This window comes from Archocentrus centrarchus, chromosome 21, assembly GCF_007364275.1.
Source record: "Archocentrus centrarchus isolate MPI-CPG fArcCen1 chromosome 21, fArcCen1, whole genome shotgun sequence".
Taxonomy (NCBI): domain Eukaryota; kingdom Metazoa; phylum Chordata; class Actinopteri; order Cichliformes; family Cichlidae; genus Archocentrus; species Archocentrus centrarchus.
The window spans coordinates 35,268,018-35,288,568 of record NC_044366.1 but is presented as its reverse complement, the minus strand read 5'-3'; the positions used below and the strand labels follow the sequence as shown (position 1 = coordinate 35,288,568).

Genomic DNA, 20,551 nt, shown 5'->3' with positions numbered 1-20,551 from the left:
ATAAAAGTGTGAATTATTATCAGCAGGTCAGATTTGGATAACTTCAACTTAGAACGTCTGTCATTCTCATGTTTGTTTGTGTTTATATTGTTTTTAACCTATGTCATTTATGGAACTGAGTCTCTGCTGGTGTATGATCGCCGAACACTACTGGACCTCCAACCTTCGGTCCAGGACATGGTGATATTTGGTGTTGGTGGACAGCAATCCTTGCCCCCGTTTCTGTCGGAGATTCCGAGTCATCTGTGGCGGGTTCCTGCGCTGCCTTCCCGGCGGAGACGTCATCGTCGTCGCGGAAGAAGAAGCGGCCGGCTGGTGAAGCTGAAATTTTACCTGACGCACTCTTCTGCTTCTACCCGATCGGTGCATGGATCGTTTCTAGGATCTCGTGTGCCTCGGCGTTTCCTGGATCCCGTTGATGCCTGTTTGGTGCCCATTGTCGGCTTTGAAGCCCTTCGGCCCCGCCGCCCATGCCCTCTCTGGCTCAACATGCGCCGACAATGTCTCCGAAACCTGAGACCGCTGTGCCGGGTTTCCCGACTTGTTGGAGCCCATGCTCCAGTTCCTGTCAGGATTGGCCTGGTAAATGCCAGGTCGCTGGCGAATAAAACTTTTATTCTTCGGGACTTTTTTAGTTCCCGTAACCTGGATCTTCTGTTTGTGACTGAGACGTGGCTGAGTGTTGGCGAGTCCAGTGCTCTGTCTGAGCTTTTACCAGAGGATTGTTGTTATTTTAACTCACCGCGGGCTTCAGGGAGGGGCGGAGGCACAGCGACTGTTTACAAACAGGACTACAAATGTAAGCAGTGCTTTCTGCAGTCGTCATTCTCCAGCTTTGAGTTTACCTCGTTTGAGATGAGGCACATTAACCCGGTTTTCTGCGCTGTGGTTTACCGGCCCCCCAAATACAACAAAAACTTCATAAATGACTTCTCTGATTTTCTAGCAGGGATTATACCTAATTATGAATATGTTCTTATTGTTGGAGATTTTAATATACATGTGTGTTGTCCTGATAAGCCACTGGTAAAGGACTTTTTAAGCCTTCTTGACTCTTTTAACCTGGTACAGGCCGTACCCGGCCCTACACATGAGCACGGACACACACTGGACCTGGTTCTTTCCTGCGGTCTGCCTGTGACTAACCTGGAAATCTGTGACTCTGTGTTCTCGGATCATCTGCCTGTGTTATTCACTGCTAGTTTGACGCGTACTGCAGTTAAAACTCGCGCTCCTGTTCGGCGCTGTCGGGTTATTAACCCGTCCACTGCCGCTCAGTTTTCTACTGCCTTTTTTCACCTCTGTGGTTCGTTTGACTTTCTCTCCTCTGATACAGAAGAGCTTATTTCTTGGTTCTACTCTTCCTGTCAAACCATCCTGGACTCGGTGGCTCCATTAAAAACCAGGCAGCCAAAGACTAAACCTGAGCCGTGGTTTAATGACAGAACTCGTGCTGTGAGGAGGGAATGTCGCCGAGCTGAACGAAGGTGGAAAAAAGATAAACTGCAGGTGACTCTTCAAATTTTAAAAGACTGCTGGCGTCACTACCAGAGCACGGTTAAAGAGGCAAAAAGGGAATACTTTGCAAAAATTATTTCCTCCAACAGCCATAACCCACGGGTTTTGTTTAACACTATTAACTCTGTGCTTAATGCTCCACAGAATGCCTGTTTGGAAGCTTCTCCTGATACGTGCAATAATTTTCTGCGTTTTTTTTATTGAAAAGGTTGCTAGTACCAGGGCTCTTATCACAGCTCCTGGTTCTGACCCCTCTGTTTCAGTCCCTTGCTCTGCTGTTTTCACTCAGTTTGAGTCTGTGACTCTCTCACTTTTAGAGGATGTGGTCGGCCATATTAAGCCATCAGGTTCCCCCCGTGATCCTGTCCCTCCACGATTTTTTAAAGAAATTTTATCTAGTATAGGGCAGCCTGTTCTTACCATTATAAATAGCAGTCTGTCCTCAGGTGTGGTCCCTGCTATTTTTAAACATGCAGTAGTCCAGTCACTGCTTAAGAAACCTGGTCTTGATCCTGCTGTGCTGGCTAATTATCGGCCTATTTCCAAGCTGCCTTTTCTTTCTAAGGTTTTAGAAAAAATTGTGTACTGTCAGCTGAAACAGTTTTTAGATGAGAATAGCACCCTGGAGGTTTTTCAGTCAGGTTTTAAAACCCTTCATAGCACAGAATCTGCTTTATTAAGGGTTTTTAACGACATCCTTCTTGCATGTGATTCTGGGAACCATGTTGTTCTGGTTTTACTTGACCTAACTGCTGCCTTTGATACAGTAGATCACAACATTTTAATATCTCGTTTACACCACTTAGTAGGCATTGGTGGCACTGTTCTTAAATGGTTCAGTTCTTACCTGGCAGAGAGAACTTTTTCTGTGAGCATTCTTGATGCTGAATCATCTGCTGCTTCTCTGCCATGTGGTGTACCGCAGGGCTCAATTCTGGGCCCACTGCTTTTCTCACTGTATTTACTGCCTCTGGGTTCTATCCTCAGAAAACATGGAATCTCATTTCATTGTTATGCTGACGATTGTCAAATTTATTTGCCCTTGAAGAAGAAGGATATCCATTCCATAAAACATCTCCTGGCATGTCTAGGTGATATTAAAGCTTGGTTGGCCTTGAACTTTTTAAATTTTAATGAAAAGAAAACAGAGGTAATGGTGTTTGGACCCAGTGGCTCCTGTGAGTCCTCCTCTGTTGACCTGGGACCCTTGGAGGTATATTTTAAACCCATTATTACTGATCTTGGTTTTAAGGTGGACAGTGATTTTAAATTGGACAGCCAAATCAGAGCTGTGGTTAAGTCCAGTTTTTATCATTTGAAGCAATTGGTATCAGTAAAAGCATTTCTATCTAGGCAGCATTTTGAAACAGTGATCCATGCTTTTATTTTATCTCGACTGGATTACTGTAATTCACTTTATTTTGGAGTCAGTCAGTCGCTACTCTCACGTCTGCAGCTGGTTCAAAATGCTGCTGCACGACTTTTGATGGGAACTCAAAAGAGAGAGCACATGACCTATGTCCTGGCCTCACTTCACTGGTTGCCTGTACATTTTAGGATTCATTTTAAGATTCTTATGTTTGTTTTTAAATCTTTGCACAATCTTGCCCCGCCTTACCTCTCTGAGCTTCTTCACCCCTACATACCTTGCCGGTCTCTCAGGTCAGCAGACCAGCTGCTCTTGGAGGTACCAAGATCAAGAAGGAAGCTCAGAGGGGACAGGGCTTTCTCTGTTGTTGGTCCTAAGTTATGGAATGACTTGCCTTTGCAGGTTAGAGCGGCCCCTTCACTGTCCACTTTTAAAGTTCGTCTTAAAACCCATCTTTTTTCCTTGGCTTTTAACTCCAGCGGGATCTAGTTTTAAACTGTTTTTTTTTTTTTTTTTTTTTTTTTTAACCTGAAAGAGTTATTAAATTGTTATTTATTTGTGTTTTAATGTACAGCACTTTGTGTCAGCTGTGGTTGTTTTAAAGTGCTTTATAAATAAAGATGGTATGGTATGGTATGGTAGAAATATTTCTCAAATGATAAAAGCAACTTTTTACCAGAAGTCTTGAATGTCTATCCAGAGACATTGAGTGGTCAAACAGAACACCGAGGTTTCTGAGGCTGGGATGGGAAGAGGAGCCCAGAGAACTGAGGTGTTGTTTGATTCAAGAAACTTTCTTTTCAGGAGTAATGATCCGGGTTTCAGTCTTACTAGAATTTAACTGAAGGCAGTTGTTAGCTAGCCAGTCTTTAATACATGAGACAGTTAAGTAAATTATCAAGCTTGTGTAATTCTGAATCATAGAAGAAACAGTACAATTGAATATCATCAGCACAGAAAATAATAAGACACCATATTAAAGCTACTGATAATCTTACCAAGGGGGCTGAGGTATAAGAGGAACAAAATGGGGCCTAGGACTGAACCCAGAGGAACACCACGCAATAAGGGAGTGACTTTGGACATTATGTTATTTGCAAACATGGAAAAGGTTCTGTTGCTCAGATAGGAGGAAAACCACTTAAGAACAGTTCCAGAAGTTCCTATCTCACTCTGCAGTCAATGTAACAGAATTTTGTGGTCGACTGTGTCAGAAGCTGGTGACAGATCCAATAGAACCAGTACACTGCATTTGAGACTTTTAACAAGGCAGTCTCAGAGTGCATCTTGCAGAAACCAGACTGAATCTTATTAAGGATATTATTACTTTCCAAGAAAGTGGTGAGCTGCCCAGCCACTACCTTCTCCACAACTTTTGCAAGAAAAGGTAGTTTTGGTATTGGCCTGTAATTGCTTAAATCAGTAGGGTCCAAATTTTCAAAATACGACTTAATGCTGCTTGTTTTCAAAAGCATGGAACTGACCCAGGTGAAAGAGAAATGTGGAGGTGGCTTTACATTTGCTCTGATATCATCAACCTTTTTCACAAAAAGTTTAAAAATCTTTGAAGCCGGCAACCACATACATATGCCGGGTTGCAGTGCAGGCGGCGTGGGTTCGAGTCCTGGCCCGTTGCCAGTTTGCCTCCGTGTCTTTCCCTGTATCTTTCCCCTGTCTCCCTCACTGCTGATAAAAGCTACTGTGGCCAAAAATGCATAAAAAAAGAAATCCTTTGCAGTCATCTGTTGTGAATACAGGCACCAGCGGAGCTGAGAGTGATACCAAGTTATCAAAGAAGACTTTTGGATTTTTCTTGTTCATATTCACAAGATTAGAGAAATATGCAGATCTGGCCTGTTCAGTCATTTGATTCAGTGATGAGATCAGTTCCTTTAAATGTAGTCTGTGGACTTCAAGTTTTGTAGATTACTCTACCTTACAACATAATCTCCTAAACAACATAATGTAGTGAATAATGAATGATAATCAGTCAGTTTGCACATTATCAACGTTTACCTAACATGGGTGTTTTCTTCTTTTTCCTGTTTGCTGTTTAACATCATTTGCAATTGTTTTTCTTCACATACACAATCTAGAAATCCAAATCAAATCTGTGACATGTTACAGATGGACAGCTGTCTGCACTGATTTTTACTGTGTAAAACAGTTTTGTTCTGAATAAATGTGTGTGATTAAACCTCTATATCCACTTCAAGGTTTTGGTGGTTACTTGAATTAGGTACGGCTTATTCACAGTAATGTTTCTCACTTTGGTTAACTGCTCATCTGAGGGTAAACATGATCCTCAGCAATCATTTTCAGTCTCTCTCTCTTTTCTCCGCAATTTGGGTTTATTTGAATTTTAATTCAAATTTTGCTTTATTTACACAGCACATCAACACACTACCCACGTTACTGATGAACTGATAACATGTTTAACTTTTGTTGTTGTAACTGTGAAAGCTGCCATAGATTTGTCTGTCTGTGAAGCTGGATTTAAGAAATAAGTGTTTAAAGTTTTCAGAGCACCAATTTGTGCCAGTACAGAATGTGATGTCACTGGGTTGGTTGCTGCTAACAGACGTATGTGCACTTATGTTAGATAACTGTCGACAAAACCTGTAACTCAGTGGAAAAGAAGCAAAGTAAAACTAAACTTTTGGACTCCTCCTGGCTGCAGCAGTGTTAAAAAACAAAGACATACAATCTGTGTCTTAAGCACTAAGTGGTTCTTCCTTCTTGGCTAGCTGCACTGAAACTGAAAATGCAGCGTGTAGCCCCAATGATTAGGTTTTATGAGCACTTCATAAATGAGGACTGTTTGGAGGACAGCTTGTTTGAGTCAGGTGCAGTGGTGTTCACCAGAACAACGAACCAAAGTCAACACTGTTTGTTTTGTCCTCTGGGATCAGGTGTACAGAGCAGCGCAATCAGCTGATGAAGCAGATGTCCAAGATGTGATCAGCTCCATTTTCCTCAAGCACAACCAACCAGTTTACAACATAACAGGTTATTAAGTGTGCATCGCATCTGTTGGGGTTTATTTTTTACCCAATTAATAAAATGACAAATGTCTAAAAGTAAACTCCAGGAAATTAATTAATAAACAGTGGCTGAAGTAAATAATAGACAATTAAATAATACAGTAGACAGAGAGCGACAGATAGATAGTGCCAGACCAACTTCTCGGTCTCAGAGAAGAATATGTTTATCTTATCCTTAAAGGTTTTGCCAAAACATGCACATCTGTGTGTTAGGAGGGAAGGGGGTGTGAAGGTCATCGCACCCTGTTGCTAAGGAGAATAAAACTGCCGAGTCACAATTAGGAATATGTGAAAGAGGAAGTGTGTGTGTCTTTTACAGAGCTTTTATGGCTGATTGGAGAAGCTTGTGCCATGATGCCAGAAATAACCACTGGACAAACCAGTCTAAGAAGGCCAAGTCTAAACCACGGCTCTCTCCATCTGTTTTTGAATTGGTAGTGCTTGTAGTATAAAATTGTAATGTTTAGCTTAGAGCTGCGCTCTTCTGGGGAGAGGAGCACAGGCAGCTGGCTGGGAAGGCCTGTGTCTCCCTGAACAAGATTGCCCACATGTACATATGATGTCTTTTGATTCTTTAATATATTAAATGTCTTCATTTTTTAATTAGTGTTTCAGGTGTCTGACTTCACAAATAAAAAACACGCACTGACACATCACAAACATAACTAGGGCACATAGATAGAATTTTTTAACAGACCGTGTCACCTGCCACGTTTCTTAATTTGGCTCTTAGTTTGGATTCCTGGTTTATTCTTTGGTTGTGGACATTTGTGTGTCTCAGGCTGAATGGGTGTTGTGTGTCCTTGTGTCAAGTTCATGTTTCTCAGTTCTGGTCTTTGTGTTTAGTTTCTTCCTGTTTTATTTTGGTGTGCTTTTGGTCCATAAGGAAAACCTGAGGACAGCTGAACACAAAGTCCAAATTGCTTATTTTCAACAGAACAGAAGAACAACACTTTTTTCTCGAAGATTTATTCCTTTAATCAGCTACAGAAAATTATTAAAATAAATGAGGTATCCAATAAAGTCATAAATACAGCAACAGGATTACATCAGTGTATCAAACCATTAGTCAAAAGAGTGGGTTTAATTTTGTGGGAGAGATGCATTAAAAGCAATATACTGTAACTGGAAGCCCCCAGCTGTAACCGAAGCATCAGAGAGGAACTTTAGTGTCATCACGTTTCCTGGAAAACATCACAGAAAAATGTTTTGTGTTTCTGTAGTTTACAGATTTAAATGTTTTTTTTTTATTTGTAACAGTGAAGTAGCTCACCTGTGCTGATTATATTATCTGGTAAATAATCGCCACAGAACCTGGAACCAGAATTTATGAAGTCACATAAAACTCTCTTCAGCTTAAGCATGTGTATGGGAGGAAAAGACTAACACAGGGAGACACACAACCATTCGCAATTTAAACACAGGGAGAACATGCAAACTCCACACAGAAAGCCCCCAGCCAAGGTGGAATTGAACCCAGGACCTTCTTGCTGTGAAGCAGCAAATGCTGATCATTGCACCACCGTGCTGCCATTCTTGAAACTTTTGATTGGTGTTAATATCCTGACATCTTCTATGCTAAATAACCACTTAGTTATTCTCACCTCCCAGCAAAGCCTGATACATCATCGTAGCTGTCATACACCTCCAGGTAATCTGCCAGACAAGCTGTGTCATCCTCGACATCAAACTCCAGGAAGTGGAGACGGATCTTCTGACCCAGGCGCACTCGGATGTGCCAGTAGCAGATCTGTTCATCCTGATACTCTTCAGGGAAACCAGGAGACTGAATGATCCTCTGCTGGTCTGTCAGCACCCCGCCACACTCCTTGGCTATAAGACAGGACATATGTTGGTTAAGGCTGTGCTAGAAGCAGTTGTAGCCGCACATGTGAGGGTCTAGCTTTTTGTTGTTACCCAGTTATTATGGATTATCCATCCATCTTTTTGATGCTTATCCAGGTTTTAGGTCGCAGGGTCACTAACTTTTTTTGAAAAAAAAAAACTGGTTTCACATCACAAAAAGGTAACTCAGGTTAATACAATGAAATGGGGACAAAAATAAGGTGTCAGTGTTCTCGAACATGTGTTCTTAGCGTGCTGTGGGACCTCGGCATATGAAACTCTTTGGTTCAGGGTGTCTCTTGCATATGAGCTCTGAATAAATTCAGAACAGGGAAAAGGAATCCTTTTGTTGAGCAATCAAACAGGCATTTTGGAAACAGTGACAATGACTTGAAATTAATTTGTTCATGATTAACATGATTAATTTGTTCATGAGTAACAGCAGTTTAGCTGATCCAGATCTGGTGAGAAGGCTTTTACAGCTGGCTGAAGGGGTGACCTAAACTGTGAACTCATGGGATGAGAGACTTTCCACTATAATTTTTTCTCTGTAAACAGTTTCATAAACTGGTTTAACTAAATTTAATGTGTTCTAAAAAGAAGCGACTGCTACTGAAGTGTTGTTTTTGTCTAAGGTTATCAGTGGCACTTTGTCACATTCTTCATTCTGTATTTTGTGGTGACTCGAACAAAATTCCACTACAGATACAAATTTTGGTGACCATTAAGTTAAGTATGGGTGACATATACTAATCAAATCAAAAGAAATGGAATTTATAATAAATGTTTTATAAACACATAGATATTAATAATCTCTGTATGAATGACGATGTCCCTGCAAAGTTTCATTGACCCACTTGTTCAGGAGGAGATGGAGTACAGACGCATATAGATACATACTTTACAATCATTATAGAAAGATGTTCTACTCACTTCACTACATACACGCAATAATTAAAAAACAAAGTTCAAAGCACTTATCAATATTTTCTAAAGAAATGGATCATATGGCTATCTAAGAAGGGATAAATTGACAAGCACATACAGCATGTTCATCCAAACCTGCAACCACCCCCCCAAAAGTAGGTTTAGAGTCAAAGTCACTTTTTGTACCTACAAGCATAATCTGCATGAATATACCACTGAGGCTAATTAGGCTGATGAACAGCTTTATAGTTTATGTATTGATCAAGGTTTGTTTTTAGGCTTTAAATAAAGTTATTAATGTTTTTTTTATCATCCATCCATCCATCTTTTTGATGCTTATCCAGGTTTTAGGTCGCAGGGTCAGCAGTCTAAGCAGGGAAGCTGAGACTGCCACTCTTCCAGCTCAGCTGGAGGAAAAGCAAGTCATTCCCAAGCCAGCCAAGAGATATAACCTCTCCAGCAAATCCTGGGTCTCCTCTCAGTAGGATGTACCTGAAATACCTCACCTAGGAGGCATGCAGGAGGCCTGACTGCTGCCTTATCCACAAAGCATCAAGCACAGGAGGGTGGGCTAAGGCCTGGCCACCAGATGCTCACCCTTGAGCCCCTACTCCAGACCTGGCTCTTAAATATGTATGTGAATGTTAAATAGAAAGCACTTTGATATAGACAAAACAGTGCTTGTATGAATGCAAAGCACTATATTTAAGACCTAGTCCTAGTCCTAGTCCTAGACCTAGTCCATTTACCATTTACAGGTGCAATGCACAGACCACCAAGTTTTGTCAGACAATTCCATAAAATTCCTCCATAAGCCACCAACAGCACAAACACATCGGAGAGGACCAGTTCAGTGAGGTAAGGCCTAGCAGAAAGCTAGCAGCTTTCAGTCAAAGGAGTGCAATCCTAACTTTAAGGCTTGCCAGTATCCAAATGGATGTGTTTAAATAAAATCACCCATTGTATAGTTGTTGTCAAGGGGAAAATGAGCTATTAAGGATTAAACCTTTTGGTTAAAGGCTGTAAAAATGTTTATTTCTAGTGTAAAGTTGGGAATTTTAACATGAGAGTCTTAACCTGAAGTGGCCTCTAGAGGGAACATTGTTGGCTTGTCAGCCCTGAGTTTGCTGCTTTCTGTGCTGCAGAGCCTGGTGATAATTCTATGTGGGACTGCCACTAAGAGCGACTTTCCAGTTACACAGTCATTTTATTCCTAATTGATGTAAAAATACTGATCAACTTCAAGTAAACTACTAAAGGGAAGCTTGTACTCACAGTACGGGTTGTAGCAGTACACATCCCATTTTTCACTTTTGTTCAGCCTGTATCCATAATCGATTATGCCGACCTTCCCAAAACCACAGTTGGAGCCGGGTTTGACGATGGGATAGCCAACACGTCCTTTGTCAAACCATCCAGCAGCACAGACATGAAAGCCTGAAAAAGGGAAGAAGATATTGATTTTTTTTGTAACAAACCCCCACAGAGCTGTTGATAATATTGACACAAAAAAAACCCAACTGTATATTACAAAGCAGGAAAAATCTTTCAACTCCACAACCAAAGCGAGTGAAAAGCTGGACAAAAGCCTGCTGGGGACAAAGACTTCGTTGTTTTTCCTATTTGTGGAGACACAGAGTTACAATCAGCAGATCCCAGCCAGAACAGGCCAGATAAAAAAAGGACCTCCTACATAGACTCCTGTGGGGAAAGTCAGCTCTGACGGTTGACAGTGAGGCTGATTGTAATGCCAGAAACACAGGCTGGGGTCCAGCTCTGTGCTGTGGGAACACTGACATCACCCACCCAGGAAGGTGATAACAGGCTTTTGCAATATGTAGGGAGTGTTTAAAATTTACAGATTCACACAACAGCTGAACACTCTTGGAAAGAAGTGTTACACTCACTGTTTCCTGCTGACCTGTACCTTGTCTGCACATGCACTTCTTTTCCTACAAGTTATAAAAATTCCAGGAAGTTAAGATGTTACACCAGGACTCCATCTTCTGATGTTTGATTAAAGAAGAGCCTGAGTGAGTCACTTTTGATGAATTATAGTTCACCCACTTTTCCTGGAGGAATTCTTCTCTGTAAGGAACTCTGAGTGTGTAGCATGTTTTGTGAGTGAACTGCTGCAGACCTATTTGACGAGCTGCCTCCAGTTGTTCATAAGTGGCCAGTGTCCCTCCCTCATACTTGCAGACAGCCTTGGCCTCTTTGTACGTCAGCTGATATCTTCCTTTGCGTGATTCCCGGTGATAAACTCCAGCTGCTTGTTCTGTCAAAGATAGAGAAAAGAAAATTAAGTCTAAATCTTGGGGTTCTCTGTATCCAGAGATAAAAGTCTGCCTGAGCTTCAAATTATCAGCTGCGCTGATAATTTGTGTAGCACAGTCAAACCCGAGGCACATTCAAAACTACTCATTCTGCAAAACATCCCAGTGGTTATAGTGGACTTGGAGAGCATGTTTTTACTGAGCGAGTGGATGAGAAAGACTGTGTGAGTCTTTTTTTATTTTATTTTGGAAGGTCACCAACAATTTTATCCTGTCAACAGGGAGTCTTCTGCTGATCCTGTGCCTTTACGCATGCTTAACTGCAAAACTTGGCAAAAAGCATTCTAAATTAGTCAGCAGCTGATATTTCGATCTTTTTAACCTGTAATGTTTTTACAGTAAGTCAGCTCAATGCTGCAGCAGCCTGTCCAACATGCCAGCACCACTCTGCACAGCACTACATCAGCATGTTTCCCTAACAACCACAAGCCTTCAGAAAAAAAGAGACAAAAAGTTCAAATAGACATGAAACCAGAGCTGAAAGTTCTATTAATTCTATTCTTCAATGCTGTGAGGTATGGAGGACTGAAACTGCCAAAATCACAACTAAGTAATAAACAAGTGAAACAAATGAATTAATACATTAATATGCCATTTAATGTAACAGACATACAGGCATTAATTAATTTATAAAATATGACATAACATTAATATCTGATTTAACTGGATCAGGTATTTACTTACATTCCCCTGTATATTTTCTCTCCCAGTGAATGTTCCAATTAAATGAATTCATTTCATTTTCAGATGGATTATCTTAGATCACCTTAGCACCTCAGTTCTCTCACCGTCCTCTTACTAGAATCACCCGACGGGCTCCATAACACACTTTGATAAATACTGACATGAATACAGTTTGGGCAAATAAAATAAAGATTAATGAGGACTGCTCACACCTGTGATTTGAGTATTATTTCAGTGACTTTATTAATGTCATAAAAACTTGAAAATCATCACATTCCCAGATTATTAGAAATAGAAGTGAGCTTCCTTGTGATTTGGATGTTTTGGAATGCCCTGAGATGAAGTCATTTCTTCATGTTTACTGGTCTCCTGCAGCACTCCTGCCAGGCCATAAACATGCAATTTGGCACAAGGGAAGCTGCTGGACTGCTGGATAGCCTATTAATCCTCCTCACAATGAGCCTTTATGTAAAAATTATGTTTGCTGAGCATAAACAGAGGAAAAATGTTCTAATAAAAACAGGTAGATCACATGTGAGGAAGCTGAAGGTTGCACTAATTTTGATAAATAACAACTAACTTTGCAGCTAAATTTTTTTTCAGTCATTTGGATCTTAAGTGAGTTTCCAGCTTCTAACAAACGCTCCCCATGTTTCTAGCTGCCACAACAAGAAAACACATCTTTTTTTCTTACCTAGCCAAATTGAATTATGAAAAATTCCATTTTTGAAGCCCCATGCCTGCACTTCTTCAAGCAGGAATCCGAGTATCCAAAGGAGAGCCAAGACACGCATCCTGGAGCCCTCAGTGCAGCTGCTCTCTCCAGATGTTTCCTATGCCCCTCGCCTGCTTCTGGCTTTATATACAAAACACTGACTGGTGCTGCCTCCCAAGAGAGGTGGGAGGTATCAAGTAGTCTGCTGTGAGACAATTAACTACAGCCACTGGTCACTTTTACTGTATCCAGTACCAGTAGGGATAAATGCTGGAGTTACTACTGTTCTTATTTTAACCATAACAGATATTTACATTGTAAAATTAAAAAAAAAAAAAGTTTGTATGAAAGTTTAGATGTTCTGGAAATCTGTGTACCTGCAAAGGAGTATGTAAAGTTATAATTGTACACTGTGTGGTAAAAATTAAGGGAACATCTGAACTATCTTAACTTTTATTTTTGATGTGATTTTGAATGCAGCCCTCAAAGAGTTGATTCATTTGGTTTCCAGTGAAGTTTATTCATTGTTCTAAACATATGAAGCAAAGGTTATATTAAACATGGATGTAGCCACTGTGACATTAATCATCAGTTTGGGAAGCACACACATCGTGAAGTTTCAGTGTGTTTTGGCCACAACTGTGTTGGTTTTTTGAAACCATATTTGGATTCAGTTAAATCACCAGCACCCACAATTTAACATAACAATTAAAGTACAACACTGACATTTTACAGTAGCAGAGAGCTCAGTGTTTCTGAAACATGGAATCCTTATCAGAGCAACATCAGGATGCAGCTAATGGCTGATCCCCAGGTGATATCCCAATTAAAAGTAAAAATTGCAAACAGTGATGAAAAGACAGAATTGTTTTCTTTCTTTGTTTTAACCTGAAGATATTTTGAAGTGAACTAACACAACAAGAAGTCCTGAGTTCAACTTTTCTCAACTTTAAGGACTCAATGATAGTTGAAAAGATTACTTCTGAGAGTGAAGGATACCCTTGATTGACTCATGACAGGGTGGCAAAAACATTTACGGGTTACCTAGGCAACTGGAGCCTATAATGTTTACTAGTGACGAACTGTCAGGGACAAAGTAATGAATGACTTACGATTCACTTCCTGGTTACACATACTGTAAACTGCAGTGACTAAGTTTTAGAAATGCTGGGCAAAGCCACAGCTCCTTCTCTCTGCTGCTATGAAATGTTAAAAGTACACTTTGCATTGGAAGTACACTGAAAGTACTCATGTACTTGTGATACACTGTGTCACCACTGTGTCAGCAGTTTCAAGGGTTTTAAGTTCAAAATTCCAGCTGTCACGTGCCTACGTGACGGTGGCTCCATCTTTTATATACAGTCTGGTTTCAACATAGGAAAATGATTCTCCACACTCCTGTCAGCACAGTTGCTCAACAGCACAGGCCACAGAGGGGAGTTTAAAGAAACAGCATACAGCACCGTGTGGGGGGGCTTTCCAGATGTTTGTCCTCTACAGCTTGAATGAATGGGTGAATGGGTCCTCATACATTTTTAACAACCACATCAAGGACAGCCAAGAAGTTTTTGAAGCCTCTTCTCAGGATTTGTTGTTCCCCAACAACAATTATTTTGCAGTTTTCCTAAGAATAGCTTTCCTTTGAATACTAAAACTTGTCATGTTTTGATGTTTTTACAATGTTAAAAATGTACTCTTCGTGTGAAGGTTCCACATAAGAACTATAACCCAAAGTTTTTGTTCAGACCTTCTGGCATTTTTCACAGCACTGTAGTAGTTTTACAGCCTACAGCTTCACTGCACTTCACTGATCTCTTTCCTTTTCCAAAAGTCCTGGTAAACTGTGACCTGTTCAACACCCAACAGCAGACAGGCTCAGGTAGCGACAATGCTGGCATACGTGATGTAAAACTGAAAGACACAGTATTTCTCTGTAGAGCAGCAGACCAAAAACTGCATTTTAAAAAAGTGTACATAGAGTATGGGATTTATTTTGCCAGATGACCAGAAACCTGATTCGTTTATGCTGTAATAGTAGGCCTAATAGTAGACCCTCTTCAGCACTTACTAGCTTGGATACAGCTGAGTGAAATCCTACATTTTGAATGGCATCATCAGTCCTGAATCAAATGACACACATCTTTTTACAGCACAATGTGCAAATCATTTTAGGATATCCAACAGCAAGAACAGTTTCTTATGCTACGATAACATTGCCTACTTAGCAAAATAATAATCTCTTACCTTTTTACCTACAAGTGAATACTACTATAGTTAAAGCCCTTTGCTTCTTCATGTTGCACCACAGTAAATAGTAATTGGACTGGTTCTTACATAGTGCTTTTCTACTCAAAGCGCTTTATACAACACGCTGACTCAAAAGACTCAGAAGAAGAAAATGGCTCAAGATTATTCATCTTTTATTAAAAAAAAATGGGATGTTAAAGGGACAAAATTATGCAATAACTCAATTAAATATATCAACATATTAAACACCATCCATCCATCCTTTTCCACTTATCCTGTACAGGGTTGTGGGGGGCCTGGATCCTATCCCAGTTGCCATGAGGTGAGAGGCAGGGTACACCCTGTACAGAGCCAACACAGAGAGACAGACAACCATTCACACCCATGGGCAGAATCACCAATTGCCCGAACCCACCGGAGTACCCAGAGAAAACCCACGCAAACTCCACACAGAGAGGCCTGGGCCAAGGTGGATTCCTAACCCAGACCTTCTAGCTGTGAGGCAGCAGTGCTAACCACCATACCAGTGCTGCCTGTGCCAAACACAGTCAGTGGAAAACCACATTAAAATATTCATACACTGGTTTTGGTCTAGACCAAATCCTCCTAAACAATATGATTACTACCCCCCCCCCCCCCCCCCCCCCCCCACACATGCAACACGATATCTCCTAATCTCAGAATCACATACATACACAATCACACTAACAACTTCTGGGCAGACTCGTCTGAATTGATTCCAGATCTGGGAGGAAATGATGCGTAGCGTCTTAATTCTCCATATGCCTCTCCCATTCAAGCCCACACATGGAAATTCCTTCTCAGATGCTGTAATTGTGTCATACTCTACATCACGGCCACATTTAACCACCAGATTCATCATCGTTTCCATGTGTTTTACAACTGCAGCTGAGCAAAGTGGTTACGCTGCCTGGAGTGAGTAGTTTGTATCATGATGAAATAACAATGAAAGTGCACTAAATTATTTAGACTGCTGACATCATGTCTGTCATGTTAACAGAAATTAAAGGAAGGGCAGGATAATGTTGACAGAGCAGATTACACAGATGTTTTTCTTGAATTAAACCTATATTTAAACCTTAAAGGTTTGATTTTTTTTCATGAACACAACAGAAAATAAATCAAATACATTTAGATTAGATTAGATTAAATACAACTGTTCACTTGGATAAACCTGTTTTAATTAAGCTGTAAGCACAAGTCACAAACAGTTAATTTCACATAATGTTTATTCATTTGAAAAATTAATAAACTAGGGCAACTACTTTTTTCAAGTAGGGCCAGGTAGGTTTGGATAATGTCTTTCCTTTAAAAAATGAAATCATCATTTAAAAACTGCATCATTACTGCAAGTGTGACAAATATACAACAAAGAAAACAAAAAAGAATTTAGGAAGGGGCAAATACTTTTTCGCAGTACTGTGTGCACTGGCAAGAAAAGAAAGTGTATGAGAGAGGTGAAAAATAGCGTGCAGGCAGGGTGGAGAGGGTGGAGACGAGTGTCGGGGTGATTTGTGACAGAAGGAGAGCAGCAGGAAGGAAAGGGAAGATTTAAAAGATGGTAGTGAGACCACGCGTGGTTTGGAGACGATGGCACTAACAAAAAGATTGAAGGCCGAGCTGACTTTCACTGGGAATGACCACAATGGACAGGATTCCATCAGAGGAACAGCTCAGGCTGAGCAGTTTGGAGACAACGTTAGAGAAGCAAGGTTGAGATGGTTTGGACATGTGCAGAGGAGGGATAGTGGATATACTGGAAAAGAGGAAGACCATAGAGAAGATTAATGGCTGTAGTGAAAGAGGTCATGCAATAGCGTTGTGTGACAGAAGACAATGTTAGTGAAAGCGTGAGATGGAGCCAGAAGAAAAAAATGTTGAAGATGCTGAAGCATGATCATCAGCATGATTCCCAGTGGCCCATAGCTTATGGAAATCATTGTAAGAAATGCAATAAATGAATGCATAAATACAGTTACCCAGTGTTCACTGCTAAGCAAGATGAGGAGAGCTTGACATTTGCCAAAAATACTGCCTTTGACTTTTTCCCTTTAATAGATATAGTAAAGTCCATTCATCAGAGAGTGCTGGTATTCTCTTTGTTTTCCACATTTTCCAAGAGGCTGCAATAAAAAAGAAATTTATTTAAAGGTTAGATCACAGCTTTTCTTGATAGCTTTGGTGGTGGTGAGATAGCTTTCTCACCACGCTAAATGCAGTTCTCAAAATAGCTAAAGCATTTTTCATAACACAGACTTACTGGTGCAAAAAAAAAAAAACACTCAAAAACTTTTTCACACGTCAAAACATGAAAATTCAATCACTTCATCTCTGTGACCAATGAATAAAAAGCCTTTCACCACCTTAGACGTCACATTTTATTTGTACTTTCATCAAACTTGACTGACTTTGGAAAGAATACTGCAAACATATGGGCCTAATGCAGAGGAAAATGTGGTCAAACACAAAAATTCTATAATTTTATCTTTTATTTGAAACTTTACGAAATTACTGAAATGGAGAAAAGCAAAATGATACTTCTTAAACTATATGCATCAGAAAACAAAGAACACACACACAATCTGAGAACACAGCACTGACTACAGTTTGGTCCAGTAAAGTCACGCTACAAACATTCAGCAGCCACTGAATGTTTGTAATAAATTCATGCATTTATTACTTCTATGCTGGACTATTGTCATTCATTATCATCAGGCTGTCCTAAAAGCTCCCTGAAAAGTCTTCAGCTGATCCAAAATGCTGCAGCTAGAGTCTTGACAGGGACTAGAAAGAGAGAGCAGATTTCTCCCTTATTGGCTTCCTTCATTGGCTCCCTGTTAGATCCAGAATAGAATTTAAAATTATTCTTCTCACATACAAGGTTCTCACATACAGTCCCATAATGCACTGAGTATCTGTTTTCATTCACCTCTTTTTACTCTGTTTATACCCCATACTGCATTTAATTATTTGTTATTATTAATCTCTGGCTCTCTTCCACAGCATGTCCTTTGTCCTGTCTCTCTCCCCTCAGCCCCGACCTGTTGCAGCAGATGACCCCCCCTCCCTGAGCCTGGTTCTGCTGGAGGTTTCTTCCTGATAAAAGAGAGTTTTTCCTTCCCACTGTCACAAGTGCTGCTCATAGGGGGACATTTTGATTGTTGGGTTTTCTATGTAATTATTGTAGGGTCTTTATGTACAATATAAAGCACCTTGAGGTGACTGTTTGTTGTGATTTGGCGATATATAAATACAATTGAATTGAATTGAATTTTATTGGGTACACCTGTTCAACTGCTCATCAATCAGTCAGTCACATTTAGGCATGTAGACACAATCAAGATGTCCTACTGGAGTTCAAACTGAGCATCAGAAAGAAAGTGGCATGGTTGTTGGACTGGGTATTTCAGAAACTGCTGATTTGCTGCAAGTTTCCCACACAACCATCTCTATGGGTTACAGAGAATGGTCAGAAAAAGAGAGACTATCCAGTGAGCGGCAGTTCCCTTGGTGAAAATGCCTTGTTGATGTCAGAGGTCAATGGCCAGACTACTTTGTGCTGATAGTAAGGCAACAGTAAATCAATCAATCACTTCTCACAGCCAGGGTATGCAGAAGAACATATGTGAACACACAACACATCAAACCTTGAAGCAGATGGAGTACAGCAGCAAAAGCAGGACATCGGGATGGGGCTGAAAGGTAAATTTGAATGAGTAGCTGGCAAATGTTTAGCAACTGTGTGATGCCATGATGTCAATATGAAACAAAACTTCTGGAATGTTTCCAGTACTGGCAAGATGTACCTAATAAAGTGGTCACCGAGTCTATTGGAAGTGGTTTTAACTAACTAACTAACTAACATGTTTATATTTGCTTTCAGCTGAAGTGCAGTTTGACTGACTGTGTGTGGAAATGTGTTAGTGATTTGAGAACCACATTAAGAGTAGTGAGAATGACATTTGTGATGTGACAAATGCACCAATTAATATTGTAATTAATACTGTAATGATGATATTTTTGGCTCATTGTTGTGTCTCTGTGCTTAAAGAACATGCTGAGTTCACCAGTTAAACAGTTTTTGTTGACCTTCCAAAAAATTTATGGAAATTATCCCCAGTTCCTGGAAATTTTGTAGGACGTGTGGAGTAATTGTTGACCTGAAATGGTGCGAAACAGGATGCACTAGACAAGGGGTGGGCAACTCCAGGCCTCGAGGGCCGGTGTCCTGCATGTTTTAGATGTGTTCCTGAGCCAACACACCTGAATCACATATAGAAGTCATTAGCAGGACTCTGGAGAACTTGACTGCATACTGAGGAGGTAATTCAGCCATTTGATTCAGGTGTGTTGGATCAGGGACACATCTGAAACCTGCAGGACACCGGGCCATGAGGCCTGGAATTGCCCACCCCTGCACCAGACCATCCTTTATGAAAGGAAAGGAGATAAATGTCTCTCGGCACCATCAGGTTGTTGATGTGACACATATAATGTGAATGTTAATTTTCTTTTATATGTTTCTTTTATATTTATATGTTATATGTGTCCTGCAGGTTTTAGATGTGTCCCTGATCCAAAACACCTGAATCAAATGGCTGAATTACCTCCTCAGTATGCAGTCAAGTTCTCCAGAGTCCTGCTAATGACTTCTATATGTGATTCAGGTGTGTTGAAGCAGAGACACATCTAAAACCTGCAGGACACGGGGCCATGAGGCCTGGATTTGAGAACCACTGGCCTAAGCCAACACAGTAAGAAACCACTGGGCAGAGTGTCTTACAATGAGCTTTTGTTGTCCATCTTTGGGACATCTCGGAGGGGTGTCGTCTCTTCAGTCTTTATGAATTCTCAAATCTTTCATTGACCTTATGGCATTTTTCCATTGACGTCAAGGAAATGATTAGAAAAAGACAAAGGAGGTCATTTTTTTTATTTCACCACAGCCAGTGATTATGAAAAATAGGAAGTGATTACGAAAACTTCTCTGCCCTGAATTCAGCTGCATCTCAAACATTTAGATGAACTGATGTGTTTGAAGCCAGGGCCTACTGATCAGAGACTTTGAAAGAAATGACAAGTCATTTTTATTTATGTAGAACATTCAAAATAATAGGAGTCAACCAAGTTTTTTCCAGTTATGTAAAGCATATTAACATTGCAATTGTCCAAATACACAACATGAAACATGGAAAACAAAGCAAAAATAACAATAAGAATGAAAATTTTATATATTTTCAAATAAATAAATGGAATAACACAGTAAAGGAAGTCACTCAACCAACCAACCATCCATTCATAAATAAATAAAATCTAAAAACAAAGAGCCTGGAGGCAATTCCAGAGAAAGCCCATTCACCTTTGGCTTTTAGGGGCAGGCGGTTATTGGGGGCAGGATACCCTCAGTGACCTGGAGACAAAAGGTGGAGTTAAGAGATCCATGATATACTATGGAGCTGATCCTTGAAGAGCTTTAAAAAGAAATAAGCTTTTTTCTTTTGGCCACTTTAGACAGCAGACATGGGGAACGGGTACAGGACAGAGCTGAAGCCAGGCCACTTCAGCCTGTCACCATATGGGTCTCCTGCTCAACCAGCTGAGCTATAACAGCACCAAGACAGTCAGCTCAGTTTCACAGACACACAGCACCATTTCACTGAAATGAGTGATCCCTCCATCGTCACATTTTCTGTGCTATCTGGTCCACTTACTCTGTTTTCCTTTCTTTGTCAATGACTGACTTTCCCTCATTAGTTTCACTGGTGTTTGGCTGCTTTCATCTGAGTCCACGCACGTGCATGCTTCTGTGTGTGTGTGTGTGTGTGTGTGTGTGTGTGTGTGTGTG

General features: G+C 40.5%; 1 protein-coding gene across 1 annotated transcript; it reads right to left on the bottom strand.

The window, feature by feature from the left end:
• Window positions 1-6,918: 6,918 nt before the first annotated feature.
• Window positions 6,919-12,544, bottom strand: tnfaip6 (tumor necrosis factor, alpha-induced protein 6). Its single transcript, XM_030758800.1, has 6 exons — window positions 12,418-12,544; window positions 10,844-10,981; window positions 9,979-10,140; window positions 7,536-7,764; window positions 7,205-7,245; window positions 6,919-7,115 (listed from the first exon to the last, which is right to left on the bottom strand). The coding sequence occupies exons 1-6, from the start codon at window positions 12,515-12,517 to the stop codon at window positions 7,015-7,017; spliced, it is 771 nt and encodes a 256-aa protein (XP_030614660.1). The 5' UTR covers window positions 12,518-12,544; the 3' UTR covers window positions 6,919-7,014.
• Between the last annotated feature and the right edge of the window lie 8,007 nt (window positions 12,545-20,551).